This window comes from Mya arenaria, chromosome 2 (assembly GCF_026914265.1).
Source record: "Mya arenaria isolate MELC-2E11 chromosome 2, ASM2691426v1".
Taxonomy (NCBI): domain Eukaryota; kingdom Metazoa; phylum Mollusca; class Bivalvia; order Myida; family Myidae; genus Mya; species Mya arenaria.
This window is the reverse complement of record NC_069123.1, coordinates 3,522,807-3,550,098: the sequence shown is the minus strand read 5'-3', so window position 1 is coordinate 3,550,098 and position 27,292 is coordinate 3,522,807. Positions and strand designations below refer to the sequence as shown.

Genomic DNA, 27,292 nt, shown 5'->3' with positions numbered 1-27,292 from the left:
GCCCTCGTACTTTACTTGGAGGTTGGGCCTGGCCAGTAGATGACCCCTATCATTTTTGGGGGTTATCGGGCCAAAGTGACCTTGAATGGTCAAAGGTTGTCTGTGTGATAACTCGACAATGCCTGCACCCATGGCCCTAAATCTTGACATGAAGGTTGGGCCTGATCAGTAGATGACCCCTCTTGACTTTAGGGGTCATCGGGCCAAGGTCAAGGTCACAGTAACCTTTAACGCAAAAAGTTAACAAACTTCTCCCAGTGATATCTCAACAATGCCTGAACCTATGATCATCAAAATTGACATGGAAGTTGGGCCTGACCAGGAGATGACCCTTATTGATTTTAGGAGTCATTGGGTCAAAGGTCAAGTTCACAGTGACCTTGAGTGCGAAAATGTTTCGAGTGATAACTCGACAATGCCTGCACCCATTTCCTTCAACCCTGACTTGTAGTTGTGTCTGACCTTAAGATGACCCCTTATGAATTTAGGGGTCATCCGGTCAAAGGTCAATGTCACAGTGACATTGAACGAAAAAGGCTTGTCTGTGTGATAACTTGTCAATGCCTGCCCCCATGGCCCTCAAACTTGACATTTAGATTTTTGATAACCAGCTGATGACTCCTATGGATTTTGAGGTCTAGAGTGAAAGGGCATGGTCATAACACACTCTATCCTCACACTTTGAATGGTCATAATCTTAAAACTGCCTCAACGGCATCCAATGTCAGTGACAAATCAGCTGTCATTTCGGTCATTCAATTGTCCATATAATCCTGACAACATGGCGCTCATGGGGGGGGGGACATTATGTTTGACAAACATCTTTTGTTATAATTATGGGTTTGACTATGACAAGCACTCAAAACTGACTTCACATCAGATGCTGCTGAATTCTAGTATTGATTTAGTGATGGTCTTTTACCACTAAGAAATAAGAAATCAGCAAAACTTTAAAGTTAAATCATTGAAATGTTGCTGCACTCAAGAAATCATAAATCATCAAAGTGATTACATTTCGGGGAAAATAATGACACTAGTGATAACTCTAGTTTGAATTTTAGGTGAGAAAGATGAAGTTTAAAGCTGCACTCTCACAGATTATCCGTTTCAACAACCTTTTTATGTATGTATTAGACCTTGCGGTCAAGGATAACCTGTGAAAGCGCAAGCACTTATTTCCAACGGGGTCCTTTGTTTTTGCTGAAGGGACAGCACGCTAAAGAGACAGTGGTGGGATACAAGGAAGTCCAGGTGCGATACCCTAGCTCTTTTTCGAAGAGACCCCGCGGTTCTTTTACGTGCTCGGTGTAAAGCACCGATACACGGGGTACAACTTTCCTGGGTTAAACCAGTACTGAGTACACCATTTTTCCAAGCACTACCCTTTAAATGCTGAGCGCCAGGCAAGGGAGCTACTTGTACCAATTTTTAACGTCTTTTGGTATGACGCGGCCAGGGATCGAACCCACGACCTCCTGCTCCGTAGGCGGATGCTTAACCACTAGGCCACTGAGTTGGTTTTTAGCTCACCTGTCACGTAGTGACAAGGTGAGCTTTTGTGATCACTCTTCGTCCGTCGTCCGTCCGTCCGTCCGTCCGTTCACAATTGCTTGTGAACACAATAGAGGTCACAATTTTGACCTAATCTTTATGAAACTTGGTCAGACTGATCATCTCTATAAAATCTAGGTCAAGTTCGATATTGGGTCATCTGGGGTCAAAAACTAGGTCACTAGGTCAATTAGTAGAAAAACCTTGTGAACACAATAGAGGTCACAATTTTAGCCTAATCTCAATGCAACTTGGTCAGAATGGTCATCTCTATAAAATCTAGGTCAAGTTCGATATTGGGTCATCCGCGGTCAATAATTAGGTCACTAGGTCAATTAGTAGAAAAACCTTGTGAACACAATAGCGGTCACAATTTTAGCCTAATCTCAATGCAACTTGGTCAGAATGATCATCTCTATAAAATGTAGGTCAAGTTCGATATTGGGTCATTCACGGTCAACAACTAGGTCACTAGGTCAATTAGTAGAAAAACCTTGTGAACACAATAGAGGTCACAATTTTAGCCTAATCTCAATGCAACTTGGTCAGAATAATCATCTCTATAAAATCTAGGTCAAGTTCGATATTGGGTCATCCGCAGTCAATAACTAGGTCACTAGGTCAATTATTAGAAAAACCTTGTGAACACAACAGAGGTCACAATTTTGACCTAATCTTTATGAAACTTGGTCAGACTGATCATCTCTATGAAATCTAGGTCAAGTTCGATATTGGGTCATCTGGGGTCAAAAACTAGGTCAGTAGGTCAATTAGTAGAAATACCTTGTGAACACATTAGAGGTCACAATTTTAGCCTAACCTCAATGCAACTTGGTCAGAATGATCATCTCTATAAAATTTAGGTCAAGTTCGATATTGGGTCATCCGCGGTCAATAACTAGGTCACTAGGTCAATTAGTAGAAAAACCTTGTGAACACAATAGAGGTCACAATTTTAGCCTAATCTCAATGCAACTTGGTCAGAATGATCATCGCTATAAAATGTAGGTCAAGTTTGATATTGGGTCATTCACGGTCAATAACTAGGTCACTAGGTCAATTAGTACAAAAACCTTGTGAACACAATAGAGGTCACAATTTTAGCCTAATCTCAATGCAACTTGGTCAGAATGATCATATCTATAAAATCTAGGTCAAGTTCGATATTGGGTCATCTGCTGTCAATAACTAGGTCACTAGGTCAATTAGTACAAAAACCTTGTGAACACAATAGAGGTCACAATTTTAGGCTAATCTTAATGCAACTTGGTCAGAATGATCATCTCTATAAAATCTGGGTCAAGTTCGATATTGGGTCATACGCAGTCAACAACTAGGTCACTAGGTCAATTATTAGAAAAACCTTGTGAACAAAATAGAGGTCACAATTTTAGCCTTATCTTAATGAAACTTGGTCAGAATGATCATCTTAACATAAGCTAGGTCAAGTTCCATATTGGGTCAACCCAGGTCAAAAACTAGGTCACTAGGTCAATTAGTAGAAAAACCTTGTGAACACAATAGAGGTCACAATTTTAGGCTTAACTCAATTCAACTTGGTCAGAATGATCATCTCTAGAAAAATATAGGTCAAGTTCGATATTGGGTCATTCGCGGTCAATAACTAGGTCACTAGGTCAATTAGTATAAAAACCTTGTGAACACAATAGAGGTCACAACTTAAGCCTAATCTAAATGAAACTTGGTCAGAATGATCATCTCTATAAAATCAAGGTCAAGTTCGATATTGGGTCATTTACCGTCAATAACTAGTTTAGCTCACCTGTCACATAGTGACAAGGTGAGCTTTTGTGATCACAATTTGTCCGGCGTCCGTCCGGCGTCCGTCCGTCCGTAAACTTTTACTTTAAACGACATCTCCTCATAAATGGCTTAGCCAATTTCATCCAAACTTCACAGGAATGTTCCTTGGGTGGTCCCCTTTGAAAATTGTTCAAAGAATTGAAATCCATGCAGAACTCTGGTTGCCATGGCAATGGAAAGGAAAAACTTTAAAAATCTTCTTCTCCCAAACCACAAGGCTTAGGCCGTTGATATATGGTAGGTAGGATCACCAAATGGTCCTCTACCAAGATTGTTTAAATTATGGCCCTTGGGTCAAAATTGGCCCCGCCCCGGGGGGTCATGGGTTTTCTCTAAAAAAAACTTAAAAAATCTTCTCCTCTGAACTTACTTGGCCTAGAGCTTAGATATTTGTCATGGTTCATCGTCTAGTGGACCTCTACAAAGTTTGTTCAAATTATGGCCTTGGGGTCAAAATTGGCCCCGCCCTGGGGGGTCATAGGTATGCTCTGTATGTTTATAGTTAAAACTTCAAAAATCTTCTCCTCTGAACTTACTTGGACTAGAGCTTAGATATTTGGCATGATTCATCGTCTAGTGGACCTCTACAAAGATTGTTCAAATTATGGCCTTTGGGTCAAAATTGGCCCCGCCTCGGGGGGTCATGGGTTTTCTCTATATGTTTGTAGTGAAAAAAATTCAAAAATCTTCTCCTCTTAACATACTTGGACTAGAGCTTAGATATTTGGCATGATTCATCGTCTAGTGGACCTCTACAAAGATTGTTCAAATTATGGCCTTGGGGTCAAAATTGGCCCCGCCCCGGGGGGTTAGGGTATTCTCTATATGTTTATAGTGAAAACTTCAGAAATCTTCTCCTCTGAACTTACTTGGCATAGAGCTTAGATATTTGTCATGATTCATCGTCTAGTGGACCTCTACAAAGATTGTTCAAATTATGGCCTTGGGGTCAAAATTGGCCCCGCCCCGGGGGGTCATGGGTATACTTGATATGTTTATAGTTAAAACTTCAAAAATCTTCTCCTCTTAACTTACTTGGACTAGAGCTTAGATATTTGGCATGATTCATAGTCTAGTGGACCTCTACAAAGATTGTTCAAATTATGGCCTTGGGGTCAAAATTGGCCTCGCCCCGGGGGGTTAGGGTATTCTCTATATGTTTATAGTGAAAACTTCAAAAATCTTCTCCTCTGAACTTACTTGGCCTAGAGCTTAGATATTTGTCATGATTCATCGTCTAGTGGACCTCTACAAAGTTTGTTCAAATTATGGCCCTGGGGTCAAAATTGGCCCCGCCCCGGGGGGTCATGGGTATGCTCTATATGTTTATAATTAAAACTTCAAAAATCTTCTTCTCTGAACTTATTTGGCCTAGAGCTTAGATATTTGGCATGATTCATCGTCTAGTGGACCTCTACAAAGATTGTCCAAATTATGGCCTTGGGGTCAAAATTGGCTCCGCCCCGGGGTGTCATGGGTTTTCTCTATATGTTTGTAGTGAAAACTTCAAAAATCTTCTCCTTTGAACTTACTTGGACTAGAGCTTAGATATTTGGCATGATTCATCGTCTAGTGGACCTCTACAAAGATTGTTCAAATTATGGCCTTGGGGTCAAAATTGGCCCCGCCCCGGGGGGTCATGGGTATACTTGATATGTTTATAGTTAAAACTTCAAAAATCTTCTACTCTTAACTTACTTGGACTAGAGCTTAGATATTTGGCATGATTCATCGTCTAGTGGACCTCTACAAAGATTGTTCAAATTATGGCCTTGGGGTCAAAATTGGCCCCGCCCCGGGGGGTTAGGGTATTCTCTATATGTTTATAGTGAAAACTTCAAAAATCTTCTCCTTTGAATTTACTTGGACTAGAGCTTAGATATTTGGCATGATTCATCGTCAAGTGGACCTCTACAAAGATTGTTCAAATTATGGCCTTGGGGTCAAAATTGGCCCCGCCCCGGGGGGTCATGGGTATACTTGATATGTTTATAGTTAAAACTTCAGAAATCTTCTCCTCTTAACTTACTTGGACTAGAGCTTAGATATTTGGCATGATTCATCGTCTAGTGGACCTCTACAAAGATTGTTCAAATTATGGCCCTGGGGTCAAAATTGGCTCCGCCCCTGGGTGGTCATGGGTTTTCCCTATATGTTTATATTAAAAAAGATCAAAAATCTCCTCTGAACTTACATTGCTTAGAGCTTAGATATTTGGCTTGATTCATCGTCTAGTGGACCTCTACAAAGATTGTTCAAATTATGGCCTTGGGGTCAAAATTGGCCCCGCCCCGGGGGTTAGGGTATTCTCTATATATTAAAGTTAAAACTTCAAAAATCTTCTCCTCTTAACTTACTTGGACTAGAGCTTAGATATTTGGCATGATTCATCGTCTAGTGGACCTCTACAAAGATTGTTCAAATTATGGCCTTGGGGTCAAAATTGGCCACACCCCGGGGCTGATGGGTTTTCTTTATATGTGTTATAGTGAAAACTTAAAAAATCTTCTCCGAACTCACAAAGACAAGTAACGTCTTAATTTAAACTGGATAACATTTTTAGTACACATACCAATTTTCAATATGGGCCACATACAACAATTAATAACAAATATACATATATAGATACACACGTAAAATCAAGTAGTGACAAGAGCTTAGATATTTGGCATGATATATCATCTAGTTGACTTGTACCAATATTGTTCAATCTTTGGCCCTGGGGTCAAAAAATGGCCCCACCCGGGCGGTCATGGGTTTCCTTATATATGTATATGATGAAAACTTATAAAATCTTCTTCTCCGAAACCAAAAGGCGAAGGCCTTAGATATTTGGTATGAAGCATTGTTTATCGGACCACTATTAAGATTGTTCAAACTTAGCCCTGGGGTCAAAATTGGCCACGCCCCGTGTTCATAGGCTTAGATTTTCAATATTTTTATATAGTCTTATATAATAAAACTTTAAAAAACCTCTCCTAGAGCTTTCATATTTGGTATATAATGTTACCTAGTGGACCTACACCAAAGATATTCAAATTATTGTCCTGGGGTCAAATTGGCCTTGCTCAGGGGTCATTTGTTTTTACATTGTCTTGTCACTTAAACATCTTTTCCTCTGAAAGTAAAGGTCAGAATGACTCCATACTTGATATGTAGCATCCTTACATGGTCCTCTCTCAACTTTGTTCAAATGGTTTTGTTTGGCCCCTTTTAGGGGTCACCAGAGCAAAAAATAGAAAAACCTTTAAACAACTTGATCTTATTAACTGCTTGATAGATCTTCAAGTCTAAAGCATCCTAGCATGGGCCTCTGTCAGGTCTTTCCAAATAATTTTGTTTGGCCCCTTTTAAGGGCCACCAGAGTTAAAATTAGTAAAAAATACTTAACATTTTCTTCGCATGAACCCCTTGATAGATCTTCAGCAAATTTGGTTTGAAGTGTCCTTGCATGGACCTCTCTTAAATTTGTTCACATAATTTTGTTTGGCCCGGTTGCCATGGCAACCTAAAGGAAAATGTCAACAATTGGTTATAATCATCTTCTCCTAAACCGCTTTGACAATTTTGATGAAACTTCTTAGGAATGATCCTTAGTTGGTGCTTTTTCAAAATTGTTCAAAGAAATTAATTCCATGTAGAACTCTGGTTGACATGGCAACCTAAAGGAAAAGTGTCAACAATTGGTTACAATCATCTTCTCCTAAACCGCTTGGACAATTTTGATGAAACTTCATAGGAATGATCCTTGGTTGGTGCTTTTTCAAAATAGTTCAAAAAAATTAATTCCATGCAGAACTCTGGTTGCCATGGCAACCTGAAGGAAAATATAGGCTGTCGTGTCCGCGCTGTGACTTTCTCTTATATGGACAGATTTTAAAATGACTTGCCATATGTTTTCGACATACCAAGACAACGTGTCGTGTGCAAGACCCATGTCCCTACCTCTAAGGTGAAAGATACACTAAGTGTTTATTCACAATGGAATGCTGAATATGAGGACATAAAGAGTGTTGGCTGTCATTTAGTATGATTGGGGTTTTTTCTATGCTCAGAGGCAATTTAATATAACTTGCAATATGTATTTGACACATAAAGGCAAGATCAACTTTTTATGTACTTGTTCATAGATCAATGTCACATTGGGAGGCATTTGTCACATACTTTGACAGCTCTTGTTCAATATTCTTTGAGAAACAAGCTATTTTAATAACAAAGGTTAAACTCTTTTACTCAGGTGAGCGATTTAGGGCCATCATGGCCCTCTTGTTTGTCTTGGGATGAGCCAATTTTGGTATAAATATCTGAAAAACAGTGATACATAAGACTCCTGACAAAAGATGAGATTACAGTTTTACATATTTCCATTCCAAAATTACTGTTTTATGGCTTAACGCTTTAAGCAAAATGCATAAAGCATCAATTTTTGAACATAAATATCAAAACCTGCGATCTGAATTTTGTCAGCAGTCTTATATCACTGGTTTTCATTCCATTTTGCAAAAATTAGCTAGTCCAAGACAAAAATTAAAATAGTTATCAAAACTTTTAATCTGTGGGAGTGCAGCTCTAAGAGATCATAGAAAATGTTTTCGGTACATAAGTTGTTACCAGGTTATAATGGGCATGTAAGGGGTTGCTAAAATGTTTGTTTGATTTTCAGGTAAAGAAGACATAGTTCAGGAAATTGTAGAGAATGGCTTAAGTACAGAAGTGGTTATCGGAGTTATAGCGGGTGTGTCGGGGGCACTGCTGCTGTGTGTTGTCATCCTCATCGCCTATTGTATACACATACGCCGTACCAGGTAAAGATTAGTTCTAGTTAAAGTCTCCATTACTTGAAGATCAATGTCATATATTTGATTTCTGATTCTGATTCTGCCAACTAGGAATAATCGGTGGAAATATTGTTAGAAATAGTGAAAAATTCAAAGGCATTTTTTTTGTTAGATTTTTTGAAGAAATCGTAATAGGCTTGGTGTTGTGAATAAAATGGTTGTGCTGTCCTTGCAGATCAGAGAAAGCTTGTACGATTGTTTATTAGTGTATACTTGAGCTTAAGGTCCTGAAACTACCGGTAAGTAAGGGGTTGGTCAAGACCAGCAGATGACTGTTACTTGAAAACATGTTCTAATAAGCTTTATGAATATGACCCTGGTTGAGCATTAGTGTTCACTGCCCAGCACTCTTGTTTAAATGTACAACAATCTCCTCTTTTTTTAAACAAATTATTTTTCATTATTGCATATTAAAGCTGCACTCTCATAGATGGACAGGTTTGAGATTTTTTTTTATTTTGTCTTGGAATCAGCTGATACTGGTCAATCATATTAGATAACTCACAATAGAACAGATATCAATTTGTTTGGGAAACTGCCGAAAATTTCTAAACTTCTTAGTTTCTTAAAGCGTTTGTAAAGCTCTTAGCCATTTTTTTTTATCAATTTTCGAACGTTAATATGAAAAACTGTGATCTGACTTGTCAGCTGTCTTTATCGCTGGTTTCCAGACATTTGCACAGAAATTGGTTCATTCCAAGACAAAATTAAAGTTGTCAAAACTGTCAATCTGTGATAGTGCAGCTTTAAGGAATGATACGAAGATTATGTTAGCTGACTTGGTATCTTAAATTGAGAGCACATGTTAAATGTTATGAATCATTATCTCTGATGATATTTGTTAGAACAACATTCATAGATCAGTAAGTATAATTGTTAGATTCCTCACCTTACATGTTTTATAATTGTTCATGTTTTTGTTACTTTCTAGAAACAGTATTCAAGCATACATTATAGCTGTTCCATAATTAGTGACCATAAGCTTAACATATGTATCCGTGATTTACCCTTAAGAGTGGCGGGCAGCGCAAGACGCCACAGACAGTGTGGCCACAGACAGTGTGTGTATACCACCTCAATTATTGCATCATAAATGCTACGTCGGAAGGCAATATTGTGCTTTGAATGAATGAATGCTTTACACAAAGATAACTTTACTATTTCTTTACCATTTTAAATGAAGCATAGAGCTGTCTACACCACTTACAGAGTCCTGCCTTCGGTCTTTAACCAGAGTTTGATTGAGAGTTTAGTTTATGAAAACACTTCAAAAAGCCTTTTCACAAAACCGCCAGCTGATGGAGCACCGTCAAAACATTCTATTAGAAACAAGTTTCAACAAATGTTTAAAGAAACTAATCATTCAATCATACTTCAGTAATAAAACAAAGGTGGGGCTCTTTAAGCAGCATAGACTACCATTTGTTTTATTAAAAATTACAAAAAAAGAGAAAAGTTTTGGGTTAAAGTCTTAATTTTAAGCAAAATAATGCCTTCCGACAACACTTTATGACGTAATTTATCACGTGGTATACACACACTGACAGACAGTGGTGTATTCCGTAACAGATAGGATTTTTGGCTTGTCATAGCCATTTCATCATTGTCAGCAGTTTCATGCCAAAACTTTCTCCTGTAAGCCATAACTCAAAAACCTTTCAATACATTTTAAACATTTTTTTTAACTTAAAGCTGCACTCTCACAGATTGTCAGTTTTGTCACTTTCAAAAACAATTGTATCAGAATCTGCAGATTTTGGCAGCCTTGCCTTCAATTCAGTCATATTAGATAATTCACGAAAGAACAGATCAAAATAGTTTGATGAACTGTCATTAATTTCATATATAGCTATATAACATCAATTTTGAACATAAATTTGATAAACTGCGATCTGATCTTATGTCGGCAGTCTTTTAACACAGGTGTCCAGACATTTAAGCAAAAATGGCTCACTCATGGACAAAATATATAAAAAGTTGTCAAAACGATAAATCTGTGAGGGTTTTAATGCACATGGACGAAATTTGTCCTGATAATGTTCAGCTCTAAATCCTGGGTGTGCCTGCCACTCTTCTGATGAGGTTCAACATTGATATGTGCAGTACATGTATGTAGGAGTGAAAGTTTGTTTAATTGTAACCAAGGTACTTTGAGTTCCGCTTGATGTTCAAGTCTAAATTTGTTGATTTTTTATAACTATAAATAAAGTTTGGTTGTATATAACTCATTCATAAACATTATAATGCTACCAGAATATCTGAAAAACTGTTGATATTTAACACCATTCAGATACATTCTAATGTTACAAGAATATCTGAAAAACAGTTGATATTTAACACCATTCAGGTACTTGTAATGTTACAAGAACATCTGAAAAACAGTTGATATTTAACACCATTCAGGTACTTGTAATGTTACAAGAACATCTGAAAAACACTTGATATTTAACACCATTCAGATGATAATGTTACAAGAACATCTGAAAAACAGTTAATATTTAACACCATTCAGATACATTCTAATGTTACAAGAACATCTGAAAAACAGTTGATATTTAACACCATTCTAATGCATTCTAATGTTACAAGAACATCTGAAAAACAGTTGATATTTAACACCATTCAGATACATTCTAATGTTACAAGAACATCTGAAAAACAGTTGATATTTAACACCATTCAGATACATTCTAATGTTACAAGAACATCTGAAAAACAGTTGATATTTAACACCATTCAGATACATTCTAATGTTACAAGAACATCTGAAAAACAGTTGATATTTAACACCATTCAGATACATTCTAATGTTACAAGAACATCTGAAAAACAGTTGATATTTAACACCATTCAGATACATTCTAATGTTACAAGAACATCTGAAAAACAGTTGATATTTAACACCATTCAGATACATTCTAATGTTACAAGAACATCTGAAAAACAGTTGATATTTAACACCATTCAGATACATTCTAATGTTACAAGAACATCTGAAAAACAGTTGATATTTAACACCATTCAGATACATTCTAATGTTACAAGAACATCTGAAAAACAGTTGATATTTAACACCATTCAGATGCATTCTAATGTTACAAGAACATCTGAAAAACAGTTGATATTTAACACCATTCAGATACATTCTAATGTTACAAGAACATCTGAAAAACAGTTGATATTTAACACCATTCAGATACATTCTAATGTTACAAGAACATCTGAAAAACAGTTGATATTTAACACCATTCAGATACATTCTAATGTTACAAGAACATCTGAAAAACTGTTGATATTTAACACCATTCAGATACATTCTAATGTTACAAGAACATCTGAAAAACAGTTGATATTTAACACCATTCAGATACATTCTAATGTTACAAGAACATCTGAAAAACTGTTGATATTTAACACCATTCAGATACATTCTAATGCTACAAGAACATCTGGAATAATCATTAAAGCTACAGTCACACCAAAGCCTGGCCCTGAATTATCATGGAACACCCTGGATCAAGACAAATCCAGGGTGTCACCGGGGTGAAATTTAGCTAATGATCCCTGGATTGTGACAAAAACAGTATCACCAGCCTGGACCCAAAATGACACTACAACAGATCATCACGGAGCCATGGCTAAACAAGGCATGCTGGAGCGCTCTAGACCAACACGGACCATCTATGGACCATCTTTGAGCCAACCAGTCGCAACACAGGCCGACTTGGACTCCCTTGATTTGAAAAGTACTTTCTGATGGTTTGGGAGGACCACAGCAAATTTTAAGCGTATGAAATTGCCGGGATAGTGTCCAAGACCATGACCATGACCATGACAGATCATCCAGGAACATCCAAGACTGACCCAAATTAGCCTGGACCAAATGTTGAGCCAACATTGATCAGACCCTATCCACCAATTTCTTTCTGGGATGCTCTGGAACAGTCTTTGGTGTGATTGAGGCTTAATACACTATTCAGAAATTCTTTCTTAATTTCTTAATGCCACAATGAGAATATCTGAAAAACTGTTGATATCTATCACCATTTAGATAATGTTTAAATGGTACAAAAATATCAGGATTAATACATTTTACTTATTTTTCTATTATTTCCTAAGGCCTTTTGGATGAATAAGCAAATAAGGAGATAACGAACTAAACATGTGGTCTTTAAGGTCAATATGTATTTAAACTTGAAAAATTGCCTGAAAACACTATGATTATAATGCTTACATCTGATTAAATAATATAAATCGAATGATGTAAATAATGTATAAAGATTATATCAGAAACCCTCAGGCCAAGTTTGTCCGTTGTGAAATAATGTGACGAGAGGACAAATCGTTAAATTATTTACGATTCATTATTGATGTTGTTCAACATTTATAGATGTACAATTTCAGATTTAAGATCTTTCTTTTTCATTTATTAATTTATGTAAAATTTAAGTAAACATAGTAAAAATTGTTATATTTGTGTTTGCGTGAAGACTTTTTCGAAATAATTGCATTTTTTTTTAAAAGAAAAAGAAAGACTTTTGTGCAGCAAAAGTTCAAAATATTAAAAGTGGTGAATTTAGAAGAAAAAAATAAACTGTAATAATTTAATTAAAATTATGGAAATTCCTGTTACAGTAAGAAAATGGATATGAATATTTATATAACACATGTATTGGAGTTATGCATGCCACAAACATTTAACAGTGAATATTTGTAATTAACATTTTTCAAAATTAAACAACAATTTTTGAAAACTAATACAATTTAAAAATTAAAAAAATGATAATATAGCAAAAAAGCATACTAAGTCTACCAAAGTTTACCAATCATAAAATTGTAAGAAAAGTGATGTCACAGGATTTAGAATGAATAGGAAAGATGGAATAGAGGAATAAACTTATATACACAACAGTGATTAACTGAATAGAGAAAAAAAGAAGGAATACATCTCATAAAATCCAGTGTCAAGACCTTATTTGGTGCGAGGACAAAATGTTAAAAAAGTGTCTTTTGTGTTGTAGAAGAAACGTAAATCTAAATGAGACGCATTATGTGGCTGGACACATGCAGGAAGGGAACGTGAAAAAGGTGCCGATGTATGATAATAGGGGATTCGGTGAGTATTTTTTAGCACCATTATGTCTGTCGGGTTTTGGGTTCAAAAAGGCTGATGCCTAGTTTTAATGCATCAGGCCAAAATTGATAAATAGTTTGGTGGGCATGTAACCCTAGTGCCAAGAACTTGAAGAGAAGCAAAGAAAGGGACAATACTACAACTATGCATAACTCTCTGTACAAAGTTGTCTCCCTTTGAAAATGCTTGGTAGGGCTGCAGCATTTCAAGGAACATTATCCAGTCATGTTTGGGTAGAACTGGTTGATTTATAAAAGGAACTGAAACCTTATGGGTATCTAACCTGTGTATGAGTTTGATTAAGATGCAAGAAAAACTGAAGATTTTATAAGGTACACAAGCAATTGTTTACGGATGGACGCACAAATGACATACAACTGGCCAGCATATAAGGTTAAATGTCAAAATGAGTACTGTGCAATTGGTCTTCATAAAATCTTGTAAAGGCTGTATTTTGACCAGGCTTTATAGAAAAACTTGCCATGAAGGTTTATCAAGATGAGGCATAGTGTTGGAGTTCTGTGTATATGCTTGTGTGTGTCTGTCAAAGCATCTTGACCATGCATTATAAGATTTTCAAAAAACTCACCATGAGGGTTCACCATAATGAGGCAATGTGTCATGCACAAAACCCAGGTCTGTACCTCCAAGGTCAAGGTCAATGTCATACTCAAAATTGAAGATTGTTGATACTTTTTGAAAAATTGAGTACATGATAAAGTTAGAGGTGCTCTTCTATTTCATATATAGTTGAACACTGTTAATCCGAAATCGTAGGGACCCAACATATTATTTCGGAATAGCAATATTTCGGATTTACAATTTTCAAAAATATGACACCGTTTACGCATTATAGATGACATGAAATACTAAGTCGTGAAGATTGCAATGTCGGTTACATGTTACCAATATGATACATTCGGTTTGAGTGGTCTTTCATATACAAAAATATTTGTTGATTTATTGTTTAAGAAATGACAAATAATTCGTTATTATAGTTCTTTATCAAACAACGTAAAACATTTAAAACAAAATGACAGCACATGTATGCATTCTGAACATAGCACGGATTTTTCGGTAGCAGGTCGAGTGAGCATGCGGCAATCGAATCTGATGAGATAGACATTTTGGAATGATATTCAGGATGTGTTTACCAGCAATTATATACACTCTACATCTCCAAATGATCACTCATTTTCTGACATTGATGTTTGTAACATACTTGTGCTTAGTGTCATTCTTGAACAAGCGCTAACTGTGCACCATTGTCACCTTAAGCCGATGTCCAATTACATTCGAAACTATGACATGGTCAAGTTCGATATAAGAATTGATAAATAGTAGTGAAATACCAAATCGGGACCGTAATTTTTACTTTGGAATAGCAATTATTTCTAGCAATTATTTCTGACTAGCGATTTCGGATTAAAGATTAAAAATTTAGTTAAACAAAGAAGGAGTTAAATCGGGACTGAAAAATAATTTCGAAATAGCAGTGTTCGGAAAAGCGGTGTTCAACTGTATTACACCCCATAGAATGTGACCAAATGCTATTATGTAAGTCTTAATAAACATAGTAATTATCTGCTTATTGTTCAACTCCAAGTTATACTGTGTTGCAATTGCATGGAAGTGTATTATGTTTGTGTCAAAGACTCTTTCGACCAGCTGTACATGTCACCATTTGGCGTCTAATTGAAGAATATAGGTTTAAGTATTGTCATAGCCTTGGGTGTTGTCAGCAGCTGCGGTATGCTTTAACTTTTTTGTTGGCTATAATAAACTTGAAATCTGTTAAGTGACAATAGGCAATAATATGCTGTTATTCACTTTATACCCTAACAATGATCATTTTATTACATATTTGCATCACACAGATACAGAAAACGAACCATCTCTTGTGCACAACCTGATTGATCGCGATGTCTACATTCGTGAGCTAGAGAGGCTTCGCCCACATGCTCAAACCCTTCTTACAATGCTCAACGAGATACGACACAAACTTCGGGCCATGGATAAATCAGATCCCAGAGTATCAACATACAAGTGAGTGATTTAGTTTATGAATAATGTTAAGCCCATCTATGTTTTAGCAGGGAAAATTGGGACTGATAATAATAAAAATATGAGAAGCGTGAGGTGTTGTTATTGGGTAAGCAAAAGGTTCTGGGTTGGTTTTTCTCATGTCCTCCTACCATATTGTTTACCCCACATTTTTTTCCCTTAAAATTGTCTCTAAAATCTTGAACAGAAAGTGCTTCTTCCATTGATATTTGAAGTATGCTTGGGCCTAAGGTCTTTAAACTTAGTAGAGAGGTTGTTTATGACCAGGGGATGACCCCTATTGATTTTGAGGTCAGTTGGTCAAGGTCTTGAACACAAGTCTTATTTTTAATAAAAGGATTTCAACAGTCCTCAAATTTGTTATATACTATTGTTTATCACTACACTTGACCTTTAAGCAGCTATTTGTTTATCTGCATAGTTTGCTTTTGCTGCCATTATGGAGCATACATATTTTACAAAATCTCTTGTTACCACTTTATTGATGATTCCAGGGGAGTAATTCACCAGCTGTGTCGAGTGTTGGTTTTGGTCCATCGGAAAGATCCCGGCGCAAGTATTCCCTCTGATTCCCTTGGGCTCATGGAGTGGGCTCACCAGATGATCGAAGACAAACAGATGGATGTGGAACCAGTATGTTCTTTGCCTTTTTATGTTTCTAAGATTGTATGTTCTTATGCTCCCCAAAGGGAGGAGGATATAGTCGCAGCCTTGGCTGTCTGTCTGTGTCTGTCACACCGTTATCTGGAGAATCACTACAAAACTGCTGATGGGATTGAAATAAAACTTGGTATATAGATAGATGGCAAACGAGAGGAATTGCAGTGCACAAAAACCATTTCTCTATTATCAGCTTTTATTAAGTAACCTCCCAAAAAACATTTTTTCATAATTGTCAAGGTGCTAAAATATTAATGTTTTGGCCATATCTCGGACTGTTCTAGAGGGATCTATTTGAAACTTAAGATATAGATAGATGGCAATGGCAGTGCACAAGAGCCATTATCCTGCCCAACATACTTCTTAAGATCTCTCCCCTTTACCTGATATTTGTTGTAAATGGGTTAAAGACGATTGAAATGAAACATGACATATAGATAGATGGTTATGAGAGGAAGTGCAGTGCACAAGAACCATAATCCTGCTCTGCATATTTTTTTAGCTTTCTCCCCTTTACGTTTGGGTCATATCTTTGAAGTTACTAATGGATTGAAATGAAGCTTGTAGAAAGATGACAAAAGTGGAAATTGCAGTGCACAAGAATCATATCTCCCCTGAAACTCTCCTTATCCTGATAGTTTTCAAAAATTGAAGTTTATCTGGGCCATATCTTGTAAAGTATTAAAGGGATAGAAATAATACTAGAAATGTAGATAGATGGCAATAAAAGAAAGTGTAGTTCCCAAGACAATGATCATGCCTGCACTTGTTTTAGTTATTTCCCATTTACCCCTCCCTCGACCCTAAACCTGTTATTTTATTTATAAGGGATGCTTGTCTGACAGTACTTAGGGTATTAAAGAGATAGAATTGAAACTTGAAATGCAGATAGATGGCAACCAGTGAAAGAGCAGTACCCAAGACCAGGATTATGCCATTCTTATATTTTAGTTATTTCCTCTTAACGCCTTCCCATGACATTAACATCATATTTTTTATAAGGGATGCTTGTGTGACAGTTCTTAAGTCATTGAAATAAAACTTGAAACAAGACAGATGGTAATAAGAGGAAGTGCAGTGCACTAGTTCCATACTCCTGCCCTTTATATTTTATAAGTTATCTTCCATTAAAATCCCCTTAACCTGATATTTTTTTCATATGGGAGTTTCTCTGAGCCACATCTTTGCAAGTATTTAAGAAATTGAAATGAAACTTGAAATATTGATATATGGCAAAGAGAGAAAGTGCAGTACACAAGAATCCTGCCCTGCATACTTTTTCAGTTATCTCCTCTTAACCTGATTTTTTTTAAAATAGGTGTTTGTCCCGGATGTAAGTTTTAAAGGGAACTCCCCTTAACCTGAATTTTTTCCATAATGGGTGCTTGTTCTGGCCATATTTTGGAATTTTCTAATGGGATTGAAATAAAACTTGGTAAAATAAGTTACAGGGTCAGTTGGTGACCCCAAATGGGATATACGGGGCGAAGGACTGTACCATGTTCGGGCCGCTTCATAACTAAGAATTACAAGATTTCCAAGAAACTTGACATGAATGTTGATGACGATGAATTGGCACTTCGCCTTCAAGTCCCAAGTCTATATCTCAAAGGTCAAGGTCACATGAGGTTAAAAGTTAAAAGGACTGGTCTTTACTGATCCTTTACTGGGCTGTATCTTACTCATGCATTACGATTTTTAAAAAAAATAATGCCATGGAGGTTAAGTCATGACTATTAGATGACCCCACAGTGACCTTCAGGTGAAAAATGGTTTCCACTCAATAACTCAAGAATGCTTGCACTGAGGAACTTCATACTTGGTGTGCCAGTTGGTCATTACTAGAAGATGACCTCAAATGATTTTGAGATCAGTAGGTCAATGGCCAAGGTTGCAGTGACCTTGAGGTGAAAAAAAGATTTCGGGACTACTGCTCAAGAACTTGAAATCATTTTGGTCCAGGAACTTCCTAAAGTAAAATGATCCTTCTTTAATCCATCTATCACATTAATTTTTAGCTCAACTATTTGAAGAATAAGGAGAGCTATCCTAGTCACCCGAGCGTTGGCATCAGCGTCAGCGTCGGCGTAACCACTTATGATAAAGTTTGCGTACCACCTCAAATATTTTCAAAGTCCATTGACATCTGGCTTTGAAACTTTGCACACTTATTCACCATCATGCCCCAAGCCTGTACACAGGAGGTGGCAACTCTATCAAGCATTTTGACAAAATTATGCCCCTTTTTCGACTTAGAATTTATGTTAAAGTTTGAGTTTGTCACCTCAAATATTTTCATATTCAATTTATGTATATCTCAGCACATCATGTATTGCATTGAAATCTAATCTAACAGTGATCCATGCATGTTTCGCCAAAATTTTTCAATCCTTACATAGAAAAGCGTCGGAATAGTCGAGCGCGCTGTCTCTGTGACAGCTCTTGTCAATTTTCATAGGATCACTTATGCAGTAGATGTTCATTATCGAATATGCGTGAATAGATCAAACTTCAAGGCCACTGTTTATTCGTCTCCAGTCTAAAATTACAAATTTCATGCCCATCATTTATTTTTTCTCAGCTATAACCATACAATGGGGGAGATAAACCCTTTTACAAAAATGCAATCTCAAGTTACTACAAAGATACAATTTGTTGTCAGTAAAATTCATTGTTCTTTCAATTAAATGTCATTGAATTTCTGTGCTTCCTTCCAGCAATTTAAGCTACATAATTATCCATCTTTTAAAAGAGAGATGCTTCATTGCAGCTTAATTTGCAAATGTTTGACCATCACTTATTCCATCAGTCAATCCATAGTCCGATTTATTTTGTATCTAATTTATGTCAAACCTCGTTGGCTTAAACTTCCAGGGACCGGCAAAAATACATCAAGCCTCAGGAAAATCGAGCCAAGCTGGAATTGTTTCATTCAGTAGAAAAAAACTCGGCCCTTAACATCCAGTTCACTTTAGAAATTTGATGTATCAGCTTTAATGTCTGCTTAACATACTGATATGAATGGGATGAGGGGTTATTGCCGAAGCTTTCTTTCCAACATTTTACTGAATGTCAACTTTATTTCTTGCAGGCGGAGGAATCAATAGAGACGAATCCAGTACACAAGATTTCTTACATCGAAGTTCCCCCTTCTGCCAATAGCAATCCTTATGCAACCCCCGTTATTAAGAAACCCAACCCATACGCTACCCTGCACAAGCGCAATTCCCAGCTTAACGCATCCAACCTTTCAAACGGCTCATTCTACAGTAGTGTTCCTGTGCCTGTTGACTATGATGGAGGAAAATTGCCGGCAGGAAACACAAACAATCACCTGTCTGTATCTCAGAACAATACGATCAAATCAACAACCAAAGAAAGCCTTAAAAGACAGTACGAAATTCCGTGGGACATAAAAAAGTACAGTGACAGTTTTTCGACTTTGAATTGTTCGGGGTCGGATCTTACCATGGGTTATTTTGCCAATGGACGATTTTACGACCCCTCGCCTAGACAGCCAAGCGTAAATCCAAACCCCGCTCCGGAGATTTACGCCCCAGCGAGTTCATACAGTGACCCTAGCAACCCACCCATTTTTTCCACGTTTACTGGTGGCGTTCCCAGAAAACAATCCTCAGCTTCATCCCATTCCTCAACACTTACAAAGTATGTATGCACCGCTGGGGAAAATGGGGGCAATCTAAGGACAAAATAATATCAGAAGATGGGAGAAATATGCAAATTTTTGTAAGAAGTGTCAGATATTTAACACAAATTTTAAGCTGCAAATTAAAAAATACCTATCGCAACATCTCCAGCTGATCTATTTGTAATAATTCAAATTAAAAAAAATGATCATACAACTTGTTCATTGATAAGATGGTGACAGGTCTGATTGACTAGGCTGAAGATATGTTTTTTTCTTGGTCTTTTTTAAAATTCTTTTTTTTTAACAGAATTTCAATCACTTCTCTCCAATATGACATGTTTATGTTTGTTAAATCAAAAACATTTTAGTGGGTATGAGAATCCAACAACGTTTATATCTTGCCTATAAAACAGTTTTAACTTTTGACCGACATGCCTGTTCCTATGTTTTGCACCAATGCACAGACATGTACATAAAAATGTATCTCATTTTGAAGTAGCTTAAGAAACTATTTTGTAATATAGAAATGCATATTCCCTACTATATATAACGCTGATAAAAATAGCTTAATTTTTAAAAAAAATCAACAAAAGGAATTCCTACCTGAAAGAATGTGTTTTATGTTTGGGCTGTGTGTAACCGGAAACATGTTTTTGATTTTGCATAACTCATAGATTCCATGTTTAAATTGATGCAAACACCATTAATTGTTGTCTTGAGCAAATTTAAATCGCCCCTATAACATAAATCAAATGATTCTTTCAATGTTTTAGAAAAGGCCAAGGTGATATCACCTGAGTCATCTGATTACTAACATTTGGTTGTGGGTTTACTTACATCTAGGAAGTTAAAATGTTCTGATGAAGGGACACATGTATTGGATCGTTAATTATATATTTTTGCACCAAAAGTGTTGACACAAAAAACCAGGCCTGACTTTTGACATCACTTGTGTTCATTGGCCAACTATTGAATTTTGTCAATTTTTTGAAAATAACTAAGTAAGCCTTCCATTTTCAATCTATTTGCATTATGCAATTATTAATGGAATAGTAAAGTCAAAGAATAAGACCATAACTTCACTAGTTTCATACTATTTTATCTGATTATAATTTTTGATGGATGATTTCACCATTTGTACTATACAGAATAAATTGATTAATAAATAAACCACAGTTTATATTCAAATTGACAACAATTAATGCCCAAAATTCTGTATTTTATATACCCGGTAGTGTATGTATATTTTGATATAAACCACAATTTATATGTAAATTAAATACATTATATATCTACATTTACCGTGCTTTGTATTTAAATTAATCACATTAGTCATACTTAAAGCTGCAATCTTACAGATTGACCAATTTGACAACTTTTTCATTTTTTGTCTCAGAATCAGCTGATTTTGGCGTCAGTGTTATCAATTCAGTCATATAGGATAACACACAATAGAACAGATCTCAATTGCTTGGAAAACTGCCAAAATTTTCATTTTTCTTGAAGTGTAAGTAACACTTTTAGCCATAAAACATCAATTTTCGAGCGTAAATATTAAAACAGCGATCTGATCTTTAATCAGCAGTCTAACATCACCGGTTTTCAGACATTGACGCAAAATTTGGCTTATTCCAAGACAAAAAAGGTTAATCTGTGAGGATGCAGCTTTAAATAAAGCACATGTTATACTCTAATTATCCTACATTATATTTCAGTACTGAGCAAAATCAATATGACAATCATGGTGTTTTTAGAACACGAGGTGGTACCCCTATCAACAACACCTTCAATGCAGCTGTTGGTGCTATTGATGATTATGAATATGATGATGAAGATAGTGATGAAGATATACACCCAGACGGTCTACCATTTGACATTACAGATGCAACGGAGCCTGTTGAAGTTTAGTTTGAATTGTGATTTAATTTGTATGACCAAACAGTTACCGTCAGTGACAAATTTGACTCACCATGTGAGCCCAAACAAGGTTACTAGACGAAATTGAGTTATTATTATATATACAAAGCTTATTTTCCCCCCGACACATTTTTTTTATGAAATTCCTATTTTTGAAATTGAAATAATTAATACTTCTTTTAGTGTCTTTTTTTTTTTTATATCAAAATTGATATTTTAATTGACAACACAGAAGGTCCTGTAAATGACAACAAAGTATTGTAATTGATAACTTAGAGTTTGAATTGAAAAACAGCTTAAAACGCTCAATTGGTATTTGACAGATGTCATGTGATACCAGCAATCATGAAGTTTTATTAACTAAACAGTTCAGTGGAAGTTCTGAAGACAATTTTGAATTATATTTTCTTTAATAAATTGTCATTGTAATATAATTGTGAACATTTTTTATAACTACATAAACTATATAACTCCATGACAAACATTGTCAATATGCTGGCTTTGTCTGAAATTTGAAAATGAATATTCTTTTTATTTATTCACAAATTTATAAAAAATCTTGAATGATTTTCATTTTTGTATTGTTAATTGGGTAAATGTTTGTAAGAATTTTATATTTTAACATCATATTTTTTGTATGTCATTTTATACATAAAATACATGTTGCATTGTCATTGCAAGTTCAGTTTTAGAAAGTGAGATTCGAAAGGCACATTGGAATAGCTTTTTTAATCATTTATACTGTCACTTCAAAGTAACTTTGTTCATGAATTGAAATTATGGGTTACATGTGCACATATTATTATTTATGTATTAGAGTTTTTTGAATAATTATAGAAACATGACATAAACTGTAAATGTATACTCCCCCAGAACTTTCAGCTGCCAATGACCCACCATCCCCTGCGATTCAGTATTTTAAGCAGACAACGCACTAATCTATACACAGCACCATTTATGTATACAGAGCTTGTTTAATGTAAGCGCATAACAAACACTTTCTCTATGCTTATTAGGATCATGTGACTACCACCTGTTCACATTGACAATATGCATACAGTCATGTTTGTGTACCGGTACATTTACAGGTTATATTGTAGGTCGTCTTTTTTCCGTAGAACATAGGCAAAGTAATAATGTATCTATACTGAAATCTTTAAGGCAAGGCCAATTTTCATGTTACAGTGTATCTCCCTTTTCTCATAAATTCATTAAGTTTTGAAATTTTTGGCAAATATTTCTACTGACTTCTGTGGCTGGCGGTTATTGAGCAATGTGCGTGCGTCAGTCTTGTAAGCTATGCCAGTTTCCAGCATACATGTTTGTTACATCTTTTCCATAGAAGAAGGCCAAGAATAATGTACTAATACCAAAATCTTTTAAGGCAAAGCAAGGCCAATTTGCATGTTACCTCCCTTTGACTATAAATTCATGAATAATTGTGCAATTTTGGGCGAATATTTCTACACACTTCTGCTGCAGGTGTTAAGCACTGTGTTTATGTCAGTATTGCAAGCTACGCCCTTTGCCAATTTTCACCATATGTGCAGTTGTACAATGTCTCTGTGTATATCAATGAAAATAAACAGATTTTATGATAAGTGATTTTTTGTGTGGAATTATAGAGGATATTCTTGCCTGCTATTCTGTCTCCAGTGCTTTTTAGCTATTAATAGTTTTGAGCTTATCGCTACGGACAGTTTTCATTCTAGGGACTAACAGGGTGGAATCATTTGATTAAAATTGTGAATGTTTCTATATTTCAACCACTCATATAACTTAATGTCACTTGGTACATTATGGCGACAACTCCACAAATTTTAGTAATTTGATTGTGTTATTTATTCAATAGTTTTTAGTCTCGTTTCCGTATGTTATACAGCTTATAATTGCTTTGAATACATGTATTTATTTGTCTTAATTCATTGTATTTAGACAGTCACTATTTTTCTTTTTCAATTTGAAATGTATGGAAAGTGATAGTGAAACATTTACTTAACATGGTTTTGCAATATTAATTCCAAATAAAGATTTTATCAAGTCTAATACTTGAAATAGATTATTTGATTTTGAAAATGACTTGAAAGCATTTATTTATTTCCTGTTTTTCCTGTCATTTCTTTATTTTGTGTCATGAATTTATTTATCATTTTTATCCATGCTGTTTTAAATGTAGCAAGATTTTATCTGGTATTTTTTTTTCGAAAATTAAGTAATTGTAAAACATCTAATTTGATCATTATGAACCCATGAAATTTTTATAATATTATTTCAAAGATTTAAAGCTGGAGCTGATTTAATGTAAAAAAAAATCGCCTGGTATCCTAAAATTTGATTCTAGACAGTAATAAACCAACAGTAATAAACCAATCAGACTTGGCCACTAGTCGTTAAATAGGTTGTTACGTGAAACCAGGTGGTGTTATTCATTAAAAGATACTTTATTCATATTGTCAGCTTTATGTTTTGTGCAACTGTGCATTCGGAACTCCTCTGCCATATTTATCGAAACAACCTCGGCTGATGCTGGTACATTAGCAGAACTAGCTCTTAAAAATTTGTATAATATTATTAATAAAATGTACTGTTATAGCTTGTATTCGTAGATCTAAGTAAAAATTGGTTGCCAGTGAAGTGTATAATTGCAAACATTATAAGCATTCCAAAAAAGTGAAATAACTGCGATATTCTTGCAGCGTAGTTTAAGTGTACAGATATTTGACATTACAAACCGTCAATATAATCCTATATTTTTTTGAGAAAAATGGCCGAGGAGTTCAGAATGGCAAGTGTAAAGTTTACCATACAATACAGTAGGATGAGCAAGACATTTTGCATTTATAATAAACTTACTTTCATGTGCTATGTCATTTACTAATGCTGTCTCATCCTGTTTATAATGAATCATTTTGAATTTTCTTTTTATTTAATTTTGTTAAAGGATTACAAATTGATCTGAAATTCTTATATAATTATATTAGATTGAAGTATCTATCTCCCTATGTTTTAGGTTGTGCTTGTTATTTTCTTTTTTGCTGTGGTAAAGTAGGGGTTTGGATTCGCAAAGTATTATTAACTTTAGTGCCATTTGTTTTTCTTTTTCTTTTATAGTATATTTTTTCACATTTATTTACTTATTATTAAGAAAAAAGAAGTTGAGATTCAAGGTTGCTAGAAGTTTTTTTTATTAACCAATTTAGACTTGATGAGAAATCATCTATGATGAGACTCTAAAGTTGGGGGCGGTATTCATTAAATATCTTAAGTCATTTCCTAACTTAAATCACTTTCCTAATTTAATAAATGAAATAAAGATTTAAGAATTTCTACAGTACATTATTTTCATTGACCTTGAACATACTTTAATGTTAAAAACATACATTATACATTTCCTTCAATTTGACTGTGAAAATTGAAGTCAATTTGAATTAGGAATTGATTTATGATGTTTTATGGATATGGCCCCAGGATTAATCTATACCTCAGGTACCTTGAAATAAATATTAATGGCAATAGTCTATTTTTTAGATATACAGTCAAACTCTCTTGGCTCAAATTCCTCGTTGGCTGAACTAAATGGAAGGACCGATTTCTTTATACTCTATGTAAGCATTCACGCTTGGCTCGAATTTTTCGAAGCTCAAAGTATTTTGGCTGGTCCCCGGGTTTAAGGGCCAATTGGGTTTGACTGTACTTTGATTAACTCTCATCAAAAGGACTGTAGATTGTTTTTATGTTGAGTGTCTTTTTTCATGATTTTTGTTGTTTTTTTGCGCCAATTTCTTTAGCTAGTCTGTTCTTTGAAGAATTGAATTTATTATATTTGTTTCTGCATGTTTGGTATAATTTTCATATATATATCTTTGCTTATTTCTGAGTTTGCAACATGATTAAAATTGCCAATATATATTTAATATGAGCAGTCCCTGACTGCCATATCACTCACCCTCCTTCACATTTAAACGGTCTATAAGAATTTGAAAAAAGGGTACGGCTTTTGGATTAACTCCTAGGATAGTAATAAAGAATGAAAATGAACTTATGTTTTAAAGTGGGTGGGAAGGTAAAATACTAAACGTTTAAAAAATACATGTTTTATTTAGTTTTGAGGAACGATCTTCTTTGGGAGTGAAACATTTATACTTGGGGACATGTTTTGAGTTAGTAAGGAATTAAATAAATTTTACCAAAAAAGATTTTAATAGATTTTAGATAAAAAAGCATTTACATTATTATGGAAAGGTTTGTTGACATTAGTACTTCCTTTTTATGTTAAAATGCCCTAGACCACCTATTCACAATGTCTTGAAAGATCTGGATGATATCTTGTCAAATAAGAAAGTAATTCAGAAAAATAATGAAATTTCATGGATGAAATTAATTTCCGGTTTACAAAAATGCATATATCTTTTTTAAAATAGCTGCAATCAACGCAAAACCACAAGACATTGTTGATTGGGCAGTTCCGATAAATTTGACTCACAAACATTCTTTTTTTGTATCAAGACATTTTGAGAAAATGTAAATGCTTTTTGATTTGAAATCTGATAAAATATTCTTTCCTAATTACAGCTTTTCATGTTGCATTGGATATATGAATACTGCTTGTTAAATATTGTACCTCAAAACTAAGTAGAAGTTGACTTTTGCACCACTGCCGACCCTTAACTAGGTTTTCACTTCAGTAAGGGTTGACATATCTTTGTATATACCGATAGGAAGAGATAATGGAGACATTCAATGGGATTGTGTTTGGGGCCCCTTGGGTCAAGGTCACATAAAATGTTTATAAAGACCTTTCATGGGATTGCGTTCGGGGTCACTGGGGTCAAGGTCACTGCTACTAGAAATAGAAAACGGTTGGAACTGAATAACTTGGCGTGGTCACTAGAAAAATGGTTGAAACAGAATTACATGAGTGAGGGTAAACATGATTTAAGAGACCTTTCATGGGATTGCGTCTGGGGGTCAAGGTCACTTAAAATGTTTATGGAAACCTTTCATGGGATTGTGTTTGGGGGTCAAGGTCACTCTTACTAAAAATAGAATAATGGTTGAATTACTTATGGGCCAATATGTTTATGGGAACCTTTCATTGGATTGTGTTTGGGGTCCAAGGGGTCAAGGTCATTTAAAATGTTTATGGAAACCTTTCATGGGATTGCGTCCCGGGGTCCACGGGGTGAAGGTCATTTAAAATGTTTATGGAAACCTTATATGTGCATGTTTTTTATGAATGGATGCATTATAGATGGTGATATTTCAATAACCCGTGTTCAAAATTCATTGTCTTCAAATCAAATGTTCTGCTTCAAAACTAATTCTGTGCAATTTCATCATCATCAATCACCTATCATGAATTGGTTTGAAATGTGAACCGAAAATTAACTATAATCTTCCTGTTTTCTTAGAGATTGTCATTATTGCTTGTTTATAATTTACCTTAGATGTGCGTGTTCAAACAATTATAATAATTTAGATTTTGCATTTACATATTTTATCAAGTGTCATTAAAAAATAAAATATTTATTACATGTGAGTTTCATGTTGTTTTTCAAAGACGGGAGTATTTGAAGGGCTTGTTCTCAGAATTCTCTGATCTAGTAACTGGACAATTTAATTAATGACCTAGTGACCTAATTTTTAGCTGACCCA

The 27,292-nt window shown here is 35.2% G+C and overlaps 1 protein-coding gene across 1 annotated transcript in view; it reads left to right on the top strand.

The window, feature by feature from the left end:
• The window catches only part of LOC128241743 (uncharacterized), a 37,027-nt gene extending 9,856 nt beyond the window's left edge, over positions 1 to 27,171 (top strand). The window contains exons 5-10 of the mRNA XM_052958810.1: positions 8,039 to 8,180; positions 13,235 to 13,329; positions 15,225 to 15,393; positions 15,906 to 16,044; positions 19,163 to 19,737; positions 21,436 to 27,171. Of these exons, the coding sequence (XP_052814770.1) occupies positions 8,039 to 8,180; positions 13,235 to 13,329; positions 15,225 to 15,393; positions 15,906 to 16,044; positions 19,163 to 19,737; positions 21,436 to 21,628 (1,313 nt within the window). The 3' untranslated portion in view covers positions 21,629 to 27,171. The remainder of the gene's footprint in view (positions 1 to 8,038; positions 8,181 to 13,234; positions 13,330 to 15,224; positions 15,394 to 15,905; positions 16,045 to 19,162; positions 19,738 to 21,435) is intronic.
• Positions 27,172 to 27,292: the final 121 nt, after the last annotated feature.